This window comes from Podarcis gaigeae (genome assembly GCF_964106915.1).
Source record: "Podarcis gaigeae genome assembly, chromosome: 10".
Taxonomy (NCBI): Eukaryota; Metazoa; Chordata; class Lepidosauria; order Squamata; family Lacertidae; genus Podarcis; species Podarcis gaigeae.
This window is the reverse complement of record NC_139686.1, coordinates 30,731,907-30,744,346: the sequence shown is the minus strand read 5'-3', so window position 1 is coordinate 30,744,346 and position 12,440 is coordinate 30,731,907. Positions and strand designations below refer to the sequence as shown.

Sequence of the window (12,440 nt, the reverse complement as noted above, 5' to 3'; positions counted from 1 at the left end):
AAGTGCAAACGTGAAACTTCAGAGGTGTATAGCCAGATCTCATCCACCTGGGGCAACTGAACTAAACTACAACCATGCCTCTTCCAAATGCTTCCCTTTTTATTTACATATGGGAAACCAAGATTTGATTTTATCAAACCAGGATCAAATGGTGCTTTGATATACTAGTTTATTAATTAATTAACTACGGTTAAATAAACCAATTTCCTGTATTCAGATGAAAATGGAAGCTGCAGTTTTTTCAAAAAGTGACAGAGCTTTAAATTTCCCTAGCCCCTTCCCATTCAAAGTAGAGAGAAGGAAGAGCAGAGGGAGCATGTAAATCTGAGGCTTGCTGTAGTTCAAGTAAGTAACAACAAACTATGCTTTGCCATGCCTCAATCAGGTCATAATCAAAGCTTTGACTTATCTAATCTCTTCTCTATTCTCACTCAAATAGTTAACCAAACTGAAATGTAATTGGATACAGTGATGAGAATACTAATTGAACATCCTTTTGCGATCCTTATTAAAATATTTTAAGTTAACAGAAAGATTTCAAAAGCTTTTAAAGAGAATACTAATTTAGCTTTTAAAAAGAGGCACACCATTACCTGAAATATTTTTGTTTGCTTTTTCAGCTTGCCTAACTAGTGGAAGGCCACAAAATGGACTTTGCCTGGAGGTGAGAACAGTTCAGCCAGATAACAGAATATGCCTGTACCTTCTAGATACTGCGTAAGAGCCCTGTTGGATCAGAGAACGGACTGTCTAGTCTAGCATACCTGGTGTCCGTGCTTCTCCCCTGGGCTCCCCTGTCCAGGGAAAGGTGAAGACTAAAGGAGAAACTCCAGTGCCAGCCAGAAATGGCACACACAAGCTCCTTTTGCTGCCGCACAAGTAAACTGTGAGACAGGGAACTGTTGCTGTTGCACTACTGCGCAAATCAGTTGTCCAGCATCTATTTCACTGTGTAGAGCATTTGAGCTCTTTGGGGCAGCAGAAGCTGCCTGGGTGCCTTCCTGTGGGGGAGAGCCTCCTCGTGAAAAATACAGAGCTCTTCCTCAGAGCTGGCCGAGTCTGCCTCCTTGGTCAGGGAGGCAAAAGGAGAGGCGGGAAGGGCATTAAAAGAAAGGAAATTACAAGAAAAAAGAAATTAAATAAGAAATGGAAAAATGCAAGCTAAAAGAAAATAAATGAGAATGAAAAAATGTGCTGGGTCAGGAGCCTTGCAGCACTAGAGACCTGTCTGACCAACTAGAGAGGCAAGGCAGGTCTGGCAAAAGTGGGGATGGCGCCTCCCCCAGCCAAGGATCCTTAACTGACCCTGCCTGTCCAGCCAGATGGGAGGAGCCATCCCAGTATAATGCTGCCCCTCCAGGAGCCCCTGGCGGAAAAAAACTGTTTAATGCCATTTCAAATCTGGGCACTAGGCAAACAAAACACATTACTGGGCTACCTCCTGCACACAAGACTTCCATCCACCGACAAAATGAGGTTGCAAATGGTCAGGAAAGGTTGTTGGTGTAACTCACATGTGCAGTGCAGTCTGGGCCTTGGCTGCCTCCTGCTTGGTGCTGTATCGGATAAGGGCGGTGCCTTGGGTCAGGTTGAGATGGAATGTCAGCAGTGGACCATGCTGCATGCAGATGGTCCTCAAAGTTGACCCATCAATCTTGTGAAGAACAGATTGGAAGAACAAAGACAAACAGCAGGTTTATGGGGGGAGGTAAGTATTTTCATTTGTAAATATATCTGAAATAGTATGGTTAATATACAAACCAAAAATATCAGGCAAGTACTGTAAATGCCACAAGAGAAATAAACTAAGCTCAAAATACAGTGGTACCTCTAGTTACGGACTTGATCTGGTCCGGGGTGCCGTTCGCACCCTGAAAAGTCTGTAACTAGAGCACCGCTTCTGCACATGTGCTAAGTGTGCAGAATGCTTCTGTGCATGCGCACGGGACAAAACCCGGAAGTATACGCTTCTGGGTTTGCCACGTTCGCAAACTGAAAAGACGCAACATGAACCTAATGCAACACAAGGTATGACTGTACTGAGAAAGCATGGTGTCTCAGCAGACACAAACAAAAGCTGAAGGAACCTTACAGGACTTTGTTTTTGGCTGCAGTGCTGGAAACATTCTGTGGTTTCGCTATGAAAACATAAGAGAGAAAACTAGCCATTCTGCCTAGCATCCTGAAGACTGGGAGTTTTGTAAAAAAATGACAACACTATGTTTTGCATTCACAAAATTGCTTACTTACCTAACTAAAACAAGCACTGCAATTAATTCACAATCCAATTAAAAAAAAAAGCTGAAAATGTGGTTTACAGTAGGTCTCTCATGTCCTAAACACACTGTCATACTAGTTAGCTTGTGTTGGTACATAAATACAATACAGTATTTATTTAAAATAATCAACAATTCAGAATAGTCTTGTTTCAGTAATAAAAAGGAAGCAGAAGACAGAAATACCTGCGGAGTGAGATTGTGAAGAACCAGCCAGTAGCTGGGACGAACAGATCCACCATCACTCCAGGTAGAGGCTGCAAATGATTAAACAGTAAGCAGGATACATTTGGATGAGACCTACTTCAAAATTTATCTTAAACATAAAACCAGAATGAATTCTGTGCTTTATAGAAACCATTTCACTTGCCACATTTAACATGAAAGACAGGGTTGTTCAAGTGGTCACTGGTGCAGCTACACATATGGATTCTGCAGTTGCACAAAGTAACATTCAGAACTTTCAAAAGATAAGAGCACACTCAAAGGAGTATGGCTTCTACCTTCCCAACAATTTCCTGTTGCGGCAGCTATATAAAGAAACATGAGATGGAGAGCAGGTCAAAATGACATTTGCAGTTACAGTATCAGGTGGAACTATAGCTGCTGAGGATCAAACCATGACAGGAATGCAGAACTGAGAAGACAAGATGAGATGTTTTGCCTGGGAGTTGACTCCTGGCTGGAACACATACAGAAATCAACACTAAAGAGGACACATTCTCAGATGGGTGGATGACAGTTCTCAAGGCCATTGGCCCCAGAATCTAGGTTGAACTGCCGTGTCAGCAGCCACCCAAATAAGGCAGGAGTGGAGAACCTTTTTCAGTCAAAGGAGGACATTTCCTTCTCTGCAATCTTCCAAGGGCCACATGACGGGGTGTGTGTGTGTGTGTGTGTGTGTGTGTGTGAAGCCAGAGGCAAAAGTGGATGAAGCAACAAATGCAAATTTTTAGCTTTTGTACAGTGAGCTAGTTTCTACACACACTCACACAATTCTGTCTATCCACCCTCCAGAAATTCAAGTGACATTAGCAGAGTTCAAGGACACATTGCAGCCTGGCAAAAACATTTAGGGTGTTAAGCACAACCAGTGAAGGTTACTGCCTGGGGAAAGTTCCAAGGGAAAGACAGAAAGGCCTGGAGTGCAGAATTCAACCCCTGGGGCCGAGGTGCCTCAATCCTGCAATAAGGTTTCAAGCTCAGCTAGAGGACAGGAGATTCATAAACTTCTACCAGAATCAAAAAGAGCACATGGGGTGATGTATTGGAAACTTTGCCACATTGATACAGAAGCCCGATGCTGTGAACGCAAAGTGTAAAAGCAACTTGGTCTGAGTGGATGCAATAAGTAGGCAGTCATCTATCTATGGAAAGATCAAAATCCCTTACTGACAGAAGTGTGCAATGATGACAGTTCTAAATAGCTCTAAAACTTTGCAATCCTATAGAGAAGCTGCAGTCACTCAGAGCAAAGTGAGGCAAACAGCAAAGTTTTGGCTGAAAGGCTAAGCATCTTCCAAATCTGTGGATGTGGACCAAGCTCTGACATGAAAGATGCTTGCTTTCACTTAAAAGAATTTGACAAGGGTTACCATCCTGCATGTCTTTGGACTTATGACACACCCTGAAGGTCCAGAAGTGGCCAAAGACCTCAGTCTTCTGGGGGATAGCGAAATGCTTAAAAAAATGCTAAATGCACAAGGCATTGAGTACCAGTTTATCTCTTTTCAGAGGAAGATTTTGGTATTTTCCTCTAAAAGAAGGGACTGAAGTTTAGAAAAGAAAATCACATTTGGGTGTCATGGACTGGATGTTGAGTGGTGGGAGGAACCAGCTGGGGAGCCTCCAAGACTCAGAGCCCAGGGATTGGTGGTGGGATGATGATGAGTGGTCAGAGGGAGCAGACAGGAAGGAGGTGTCAGAAGCTGAAGAGGAAACAGGGCTTAGTGAGCAAGAAAGAGTCTGTGGCAGAGAGCAGTCCAGAATCAGAGGCAGAAGTGAAGGCTGGAGAGGTTAACAGCCATGGTCAATGTAAAGGGCAATTCAGTTCCCATAGAGGACAGTGTAGTAAGCAAGCTATGGAAGACCTCCATAGCACAAGTGACCTATCGGTTCAAGGATACCGTCCCTGCCATCAACAACATGAGCAGAACTGAAGTGGAACAAAGTTGTGTAGCTTATGCTGCTTTGGAGACTCTGACCTTGGCACTGAAAGCAAAGACAGCCTGCTCCAACAACATTCACTGTGCCTGAAACAAGTGATTTTGTGTGTCTGCCTAGTGAAACATAGACAGCTGGAACCATATGCATTACAGATCCCTCACTGAGTTAAGGAGGCAGTCTGCTGCCCCAAACTGAACACCTCTTAAAAAGTGCCAGTTGCACCACAAACACCCGCTTGAGAGTGAGGCATGCACTGCTGCAGAATTAGCCCAAAGGTTTTTTGTTTTTTAAAATCCACTGTAGAGACAAAAAGGTGCAAAAGATGAAGTGAAGGAAAAGAAGGGTCTATCTCATATGCTCTCTCAGGGGTAAGTGAAAGTTTCTCTTGCTGCAGTGACCAGAAAAAAATGGGAGCCACATTGACCTTTTCTGAGTGTGCACACTGAGGGTTGGGGGGTTAGCTTTCCATCTAAACCTTCAAGAAAGTGCTAAATGCTGCTTTGTGAGGATGAAGTCTGTGGATCTGCACAGACAATATGAAGAACTGCATCTTCTTGAGACCCCACCCACAAATTATTCAATACATGTTCCTTGTCAACTTTCAAGGACCTCTTCTGACAGGAAGGGTCTAGCTGTATCTCCCTCAGTAGTTTCTGACAAACATCCCATAGCCCTTTTGAGAGAGAGAGATAGAACATTCTCTTTTCTCTCATTGAGCAATTATAACATTCTCTCACCTAAAGGTCTTATCATATCCAGACTAGTAATGCTGTGGAACTTGTTCATGGGCCAAGCAATAAGAATGCTAGGAAATTCTACTCACCAGAGGCAAGCCTTGAATCCTGTGCCCCCCACCCCCTGAGTGAGCGGGGTGCTGTGCTGCTCCAGGGAGAGGATGGTTTTGGATTACTCAGACCAGGAGGTGGGCGGGGTAGCCCTGTAGTGTTTCTTGAGGAAATATTGTTTCTCCACTTGTTGGAGAGATGAGGGGGATTGGGTCCTATAGGATCTGGGGACCATGTTGATTTGTAATCACTGAACTTTGCTACAACAGAGGAAAGGAAAAGCCAATCAATTAGTGAAAGTTAATACACATAACACAGATCATCATAATTTTAGTTTTTGCCAACAGTCTGTCGAAGTATATTTGCATGTGATCCATTACACGCTTTTGCGACAATATAGTACACGGATCTGAAAAAACTTCACCAGGGAGTTATTTAATACGTAAAAAAAAGTTACACTGAGGAAAAAAACCCAGGCAACTATCTACTGTACAAAGCATTACTATATATGCTTAAATATCTCAATGTTTTCCAGCTACAATATAAAATGTGAGCTAGGTGCATTGAGAATGGAAACCAGATACCTGAAGTGCTATGAACGTTTGTGAAGGAATTGTCAGAGGCACTGTAGGGCCAGGCACCAGGTGAAGGCAGCGAGGTGTTGAGGGAAGAATTAGACCCTATGGCATAATAAGGAAAGGTAAAGAAAAACATTATAGATGAATGAAGAATTTATGTGACAACTGACATTTCTAGCAATGACAATGAATGGCAGAAACCTATTGCAGATCCATGTATTTAGTCTTAACATAAATTAAACCATAGCAACATCTGCATCTTCAAACTTTAAAATAGAATACAGAGCAGAATAGGGTTGTTTGTATTTGCCTACTGCCATTAATACAGGACAGGGGCATTTCCAGGGGGAAATTGCTAAATGCAAACAGGGTTTTAATTCATTCTCTTGGTTCACCAATGCTTACCCTACAGATAGATATTTTCCTATTTTCCCCTCTAGCTAAGTCTAAAACTGCAACTAAGACTGGCTGGGGGGGGGGGGGAAAGGGGCCTGGCAGAAGAGGTTATAAGGAAAAATAATTGGCTGTGTAGAGAGATTAACCACCCTCAATTTTGCAGATTCTCCCCTGCAAATGTATCCCTGCCCCAACTTATAATCAGCAAACATGTATTCGCTGATCCAACTTGTTATTCCAGTTATAATAGTTGCAAGGTAAACAGAAATTGTATTATGTAATAAATATACCTGTGGTGTTGTCCCGCAGAAGTTGGTGATCAGTATCTACAATGGGGGATGTGGCTGTACCCCCCAGCACACTTCCTGGGGTCACATAGGGATCAGATTCAGGGTCAATGTTTGGAATACCTTTCCATGGCACTCCTGGCTGAAACTCTGAAACATAACAATAATCATACAGTATTTCAAATGAAATATCCAGGGGTCTTGGGAGATCAGTTTGAGAGTGCAGATAATGTTATTAGAGGAATCTAAAGGCATACATGTGTTTCCTAGTCCTTTATTAGCTCTTCCATTCCTTCCTACCCTTTCAAAAATAGTAATTAAAATCTTATTCTACATTCTGATTAAAAAGCATACAAATTAATATTGCTACTATATGTGTGTATGTAGTCAATCAGTCACATTTTTATTGTCTGTAGCCAATTGCCATTACAATATAAATCACAAACAATAAAGATGCCAATTCAAGAGTAGACTTAACACACACCTATTTTCAAAATTCAGGGTGGTGGTGGTGATGATGATGAAGATGATGGGAGAGAGACAACGCTTGTTGAAGTCTCAGAAATAAATAAATTGCTGTACAGTCGTACCTCGTTTTGCGGCCTGGATCCGTTCCAGAGCCCCGGCTGCTAGCCAAAAAGGACGCAGGGCAAAGCGCTGCGTATGTGTACGGAGCGCTTTGCGCTTCTGCGCATGCAGCAAAACTGGAAGTAACCCATTCTGGTACTTCCGGGTTTGCCGCAGATGTTCGCCGAAATGGACTCTAGACAAGGCGGATGTTTGCAAGAGGTATTACTGTATAACATTCCCAGTGGTCAAGAGTAGGGCATTACTGTTCAGTGTAGCAACTTTATCCTAACCCTTAACCTCCCCCCAAAATAAATTATACAAAATAAAAAAGTGCTTAGTTCATGTCATTTATACAGACCAAAGAAGTTTGGTTTCTTTAAAATTGAGTTTATACCCCTGAAACAAGTTTTACACAACCTCATATAGGCAAATGGTTCAAAAAGTGAAAAAAAACCCTCTTACAATGCATGTTTGCACAGCACCAGTCTGCTGTGCATAGAAAGCCATTGACAGCGGTGACACATTGATAGAAGTAACAAATTTTATTTTATAAGCTGGGATGTAACATTTATGAACAGTTTTCAAGGACACTGAAATTACCTGGAGGCCAACTGGCATTGCTGGATTTGCTTCCAATCTTACTTGTTGGTGGAGATTTGGCAGGTAACCAACTATCTCCAGCAGGACCTGTGTGGCTGCCCAGTGGGTCGCCAGGGATTATATCAAATTGGTTATAGGGCGATGCCCCTCGTACTTTTCCAGGGGGCACAATCGTCCCTGGAAAGAAGAGGAAAAATATTATTTTGACAAAAGGACATCATGGTAGCAACTGAAACAGGGCTCAAACCTAACATAAAAGCAGAATGGCAATTCATACCAGTTTCACTGTAACAATAAAGCCACTAGAGCAAGGGTCACCAACTTCTGAGGGCCAGTGGGAATGTTTGGAATTTTGTGAAAGTGTTGTGGACAGCAGTCACAAAATGACTGCTATGGAGGTGTGGCATAAGACAAAATGGCTGCCATGGAGGCATATAGGAGAGGACACACCAGTGCAAACAGGAACTGAGTGAACAGTCTCTCATGCATTGTGGAATTTGGAGGGGATATTTACCAAGACCTTTCATGGGTGCTACAGAAAATACTGAAGGGCAAACTGGTGCCCAAGGGCATCACACTGGCAACCCCTGCACTAGAGTAAGAAAGAAAATAGCATATATATAATATAAGAAAAACAAGATACAAAATTAGAGGCCTTTTTAAAAAAAGGTTACAAAAACAAAAAGCCCATTATGATTTGTTCAGATTTATATATTGCCTTTCCAAAGGCATTTGCATTGCTAACAGTGGCTTAGAACACTTAAAATACAACAATCTCACAGCAAAACAACAATATAGGAGAAGCTGCTGTCCTAGTGTTTCACTAGAGGCAAAAAGTGGCAATATAAATATACCTTGTAAAATCATTTTTGATAACGTAAGCTGGAATTTCTCACCATTTTTGTGCATATTGGCATCTTGGGAAGCTACAGATGGCAATCCATCCATCATAGAAGTCCATTGTTTAAAGCGAGATTCTGTTCCAGTTTCTTTCCCTCCTACCATGCCATAATCCATGCCACTCGAACCAAAACCTGTGAAAAACCCATGACAACATGAGGGCCAAGGATTTCCCACCCCTGATTTAAGCTAAATTGCTTTATAATTATGTTTTTAAACCATATCGATGGCTGAGATGATGCAAATACTCATCACTACAAGGCTGTCTTATGTTTTTGCACAAATACTTTTTGTAACATGATATCCTGCAATAAGCAAGGCTGTTTGAAAATAAAGCTAGTGAGTCAACATAACGCTGAAGTACACTCTGCAGAGAAGAACAGAAGCTAGAGTTCTATGTAGCAAGACTGATTCAGCAATTCAACTGACACAAACAAAAAATCCAGTATTTGGGTTTGGTACACAGATTCTTAGCGCTTAAGAAATCAAAACAGATCACAGGGTTTTAGCTATTTACAGTACTTACCTGAACTATATCCAGGAATTTGCCCTTTGGTTGGTATATCTGAGAGACTCACATTCAGACCACCAGGTACTATGCTGTCTAAATGTTTAGGCCCAACTGGATGGGATGGAGAATGTTTCATGCCAGGTTGCCTCTGTTGTGGCTGAAAGGCATTCACCATACGGGCAATCTGCAGTTAATGAAATAAAGAAGAATTTGTTTATCTTAGTACAAACAAGTGATTATATTTTGAATAGTGCATTAGTTTCAAGCAATAATAAAGCTTTAGTAACATCTTCTTGGTATATTGCTAGGCTTTATTGTACACCTCATGCATACATTGCTGATTAAATATTGTACCTGCTGTTCTTGCTGTTGTCGTACTACTTGAGAAATCTTTCTTTGACTCTGTAACAGTTGTTGCTGTTGTTGTTGTTGCTGCTGCTGCTGTTGCTGGAGGATGAGTTGACAAGCCTGGAAGGCAAGTAGAAGAGGTAATGAAGGACTTTATTTATAGGCATTAACTGCTGGCAAATGAGCACTGTTCAGCAGATATGACTAGCATTGTAAGGTTTTTTTTTATAATAAAAGAAACTTACCATGAACGTTTTAGACTATGGATGAGCCTTCCCTTTTACATCTAATTAGAAATAGTGGGATGATCCACACCAAGCACTTAAAGGACATCTAATGCACATTTAATGCACATGACTCACCTGCCAAAAGAGTCCTGGGAACTGCAGTTTTCCCCTCACAGAGCTATGATCCCCAGCACCCTTAACAAACGACAGTTCCCAGGATACTTTGGGAAAGTCATGTGGTTTAAATGTATGGTGTGCCTCTGCCCAGTACTTCTAGTATGAAGCTTGATTTACTGTAAAGGTAAGTACAAGTCATTGCTAGAAAGTGTCCCCTTCCCACAACTGCATATGACTTATTTGTGCCTTTTCAACAACTAAGTATACATTTCCACAGATCTGAAGTACAACATTTTCCCAAAAAGATTAAAGCTGCAAAAACAGTCACAGGAGTATGCAAAATTCAGTCAGCTACTGTAGTAGGATAGTTACTTACAAGCTGAAATTGGGGGATCTGCGGAAGTTGGCTCAACATAGCAATCTGTTGAGGAGAAAGCTGGGGATTCATGTTGAAAAGACCTGGGTTCAGACCACTGTTAGGAAATTGCTTGAGCATGGAGGCAGAAACCTTAATAAAAAGTGCAAAGGCATACACAAGTCAAACCAGAAACTGACAGAACAACAAAGACATTTGTAGCAGGTCTGTATGCAAAAGCAAGATGTCTCTGTTGAAAACAGAAAGTGTGTGATCTTAATCATAATGAAATTGAACATCAACAAATAATGCAACAAAGGAAAAGTGAACATAAAGAATATGGTACAAACACATAGCAATGTGTGAGTACAGAAAGGAATCAATTACTTGAGTTGGCTAGCTTTTGTTTGGCTGAAATTTTGAACAATGCACAAACATTTTGTACATTTAAAGAAAAGAGCTTGAGCTTAATATGGAACATGATTCTGGAGTTAACATATTCTATTTCAGTTTGTGGCAGGGCCCTGGTGGATAAGTAGCTTTAACAGTACATCATACAGAAATGTGTGCATGTATATGTACACACCCACCCACACCATTTGAAATGGGGTGCAATGAGAAGAGAATAACAGAGACTGCAATGCACAAAGGAGGAGGAGGAGGAAGGAGCAACTTGTTCCTCTGAGGAAGATGAGCTTTTTCTGAATGTGCAACAACATTATATAGAGCTCTGACAGAGTGAGGTTCTTGCTAGCCCCTCTTCTCTTCAGCTACATCCTTTTTACACTTTAGGATGAACTAAGGAGTGGGGGCACCATTGGTTCAGTATACATAATGTTAAAACACAGTTGATGTTTACCTATGGATTTAACATGAATTAGCAGCATCAGAAATAACAAAATGCATGTTTTGGCTTGTTGTTATGGTTTGTTTTCTTCAAGGGAACTATAAGTGGTACCCCAAAACCAAATCTTGGCTACCAATCATAGTTTGTTGCTTCCAACATGAAGCAGGAGAGGATCTAAGCAGAGACCTTTGAGAAGCATGCACAAGCACACTGCTTGTTTGTGTAAAGCCATAATTAAACAAAGCTCACCTACCCACCTATTAGAAAACTTTCTAGGATAGCAATCCACACCCAACTAGGCTCTCTCCCTTACTTAGGTTCAAAGTCACACATCCCCTCTACAAGGACTTCTCCCTCTCATCAAAGAGCACCCATCAATCTCATGCCCCCACTGCACTCTCATAAATACCAATTAAAACAAACTGGAAGTGGGTGGCACTTTCACTCTTGTATGGCACATCTGGATTCCCTTGTCACAAGTTTCAAACTGAAACCAAATACTTCTAACATCAAAAAGTCAACAGCAGAAAACAACGAATGCAGATGAAGAAAAAGCTTATGCTATTAGAAAGAAGACTGCAAAAAGACACTGTACCTGCTCTTTAGCTCCTGATGAGCCATACAAAATATGTAGCTTTGGGAAACGGACTAAAGCCTCTTCCCTCCACCAGATGTCCTCAAATCCAACTCCATATGTGGAACAACAGAAGAGACTATAACAAACCATCTACAAATAAATTGTTTACCTGGGGAGAAAGAAACTGGGGAGGCACTTGTGCCCGGATATTAGGTGAAGGGTTTAGCGGTTGCACTGGTGGGTGCATTCCTCTCGATTGTGCTGTGCTGTTTCCAAACAGACCTTGATTGCCACCCTAAAAATGAATGAATGAAAGAAAGTCAAATCAGGTTGTGAGTATAGTTGTTTATATATGTTAGCTGGAGCCTGGGGTTAATATAACTATGAGAATTTGTAACATGCCAAGGATAGTCATCCTTATTTCATCTTGATTCATTTGCCTGGCATTTTTTTCAAACACATTCCCTTCTAAGAGGTTTGATTGTATGCCATACACATTTTAAAGAAGAGAAAAGAAGGTGCAGAGAAAAGATAGGAAATGTTTATATTTAAAGGGATTTGTCTTTTGTGTTTGAATACTGTAGATAGCAGTATTTATTACTTATTACATATAGCAGAAGAAAATATTAAGAACTACCTAATATGATGGACTTCATTGTTTTTAGCTGCTTCTTTATTTAATATGGAAAGTTACTCAAAGGTCTTAAGCAGTCCTCAAACTGCATTTAATCATACACAGTAAAGCAATTCCAATATTCTAAGAGAGAACGTGCCACTGCTTACACAGTCAAAACAGCACCATCATATACAAAAGAGAGGTATCAGCAGACTCAGGGGAAGGGAAACCCTAAAACAGCTCAATGGGATCTGAGCATGCTCAGAGGCCGTGTAATGCAGACT

At 41.3% G+C, this 12,440-nt stretch overlaps 1 protein-coding gene across 22 annotated transcripts in view; it reads right to left on the bottom strand.

Annotated features, from left to right (window-relative positions):
* Positions 1-12,440, bottom strand: part of TNRC6B (trinucleotide repeat containing adaptor 6B) — a 97,389-nt gene that overhangs the window by 13,153 nt on the left and 71,796 nt on the right. For all 22 annotated transcript variants that reach the window (XM_083701750.1, XM_083701769.1, XM_083701749.1 and 19 more), the window contains 11 exons: positions 11,710-11,835; positions 10,138-10,269; positions 9,424-9,537; positions 9,085-9,253; positions 8,555-8,692; positions 7,659-7,835; positions 6,492-6,638; positions 5,812-5,907; positions 5,266-5,487; positions 2,463-2,533; positions 1,515-1,654 (listed from right to left, as the gene is read on the bottom strand). In XM_083701750.1, coding sequence (XP_083557876.1) covers positions 1,515-1,654; positions 2,463-2,533; positions 5,266-5,487; positions 5,812-5,907; positions 6,492-6,638; positions 7,659-7,835; positions 8,555-8,692; positions 9,085-9,253; positions 9,424-9,537; positions 10,138-10,269; positions 11,710-11,835 — 1,532 coding nt within the window. The remainder of the gene's footprint in view (positions 1-1,514; positions 1,655-2,462; positions 2,534-5,265; positions 5,488-5,811; positions 5,908-6,491; positions 6,639-7,658; positions 7,836-8,554; positions 8,693-9,084; positions 9,254-9,423; positions 9,538-10,137; positions 10,270-11,709; positions 11,836-12,440) is intronic.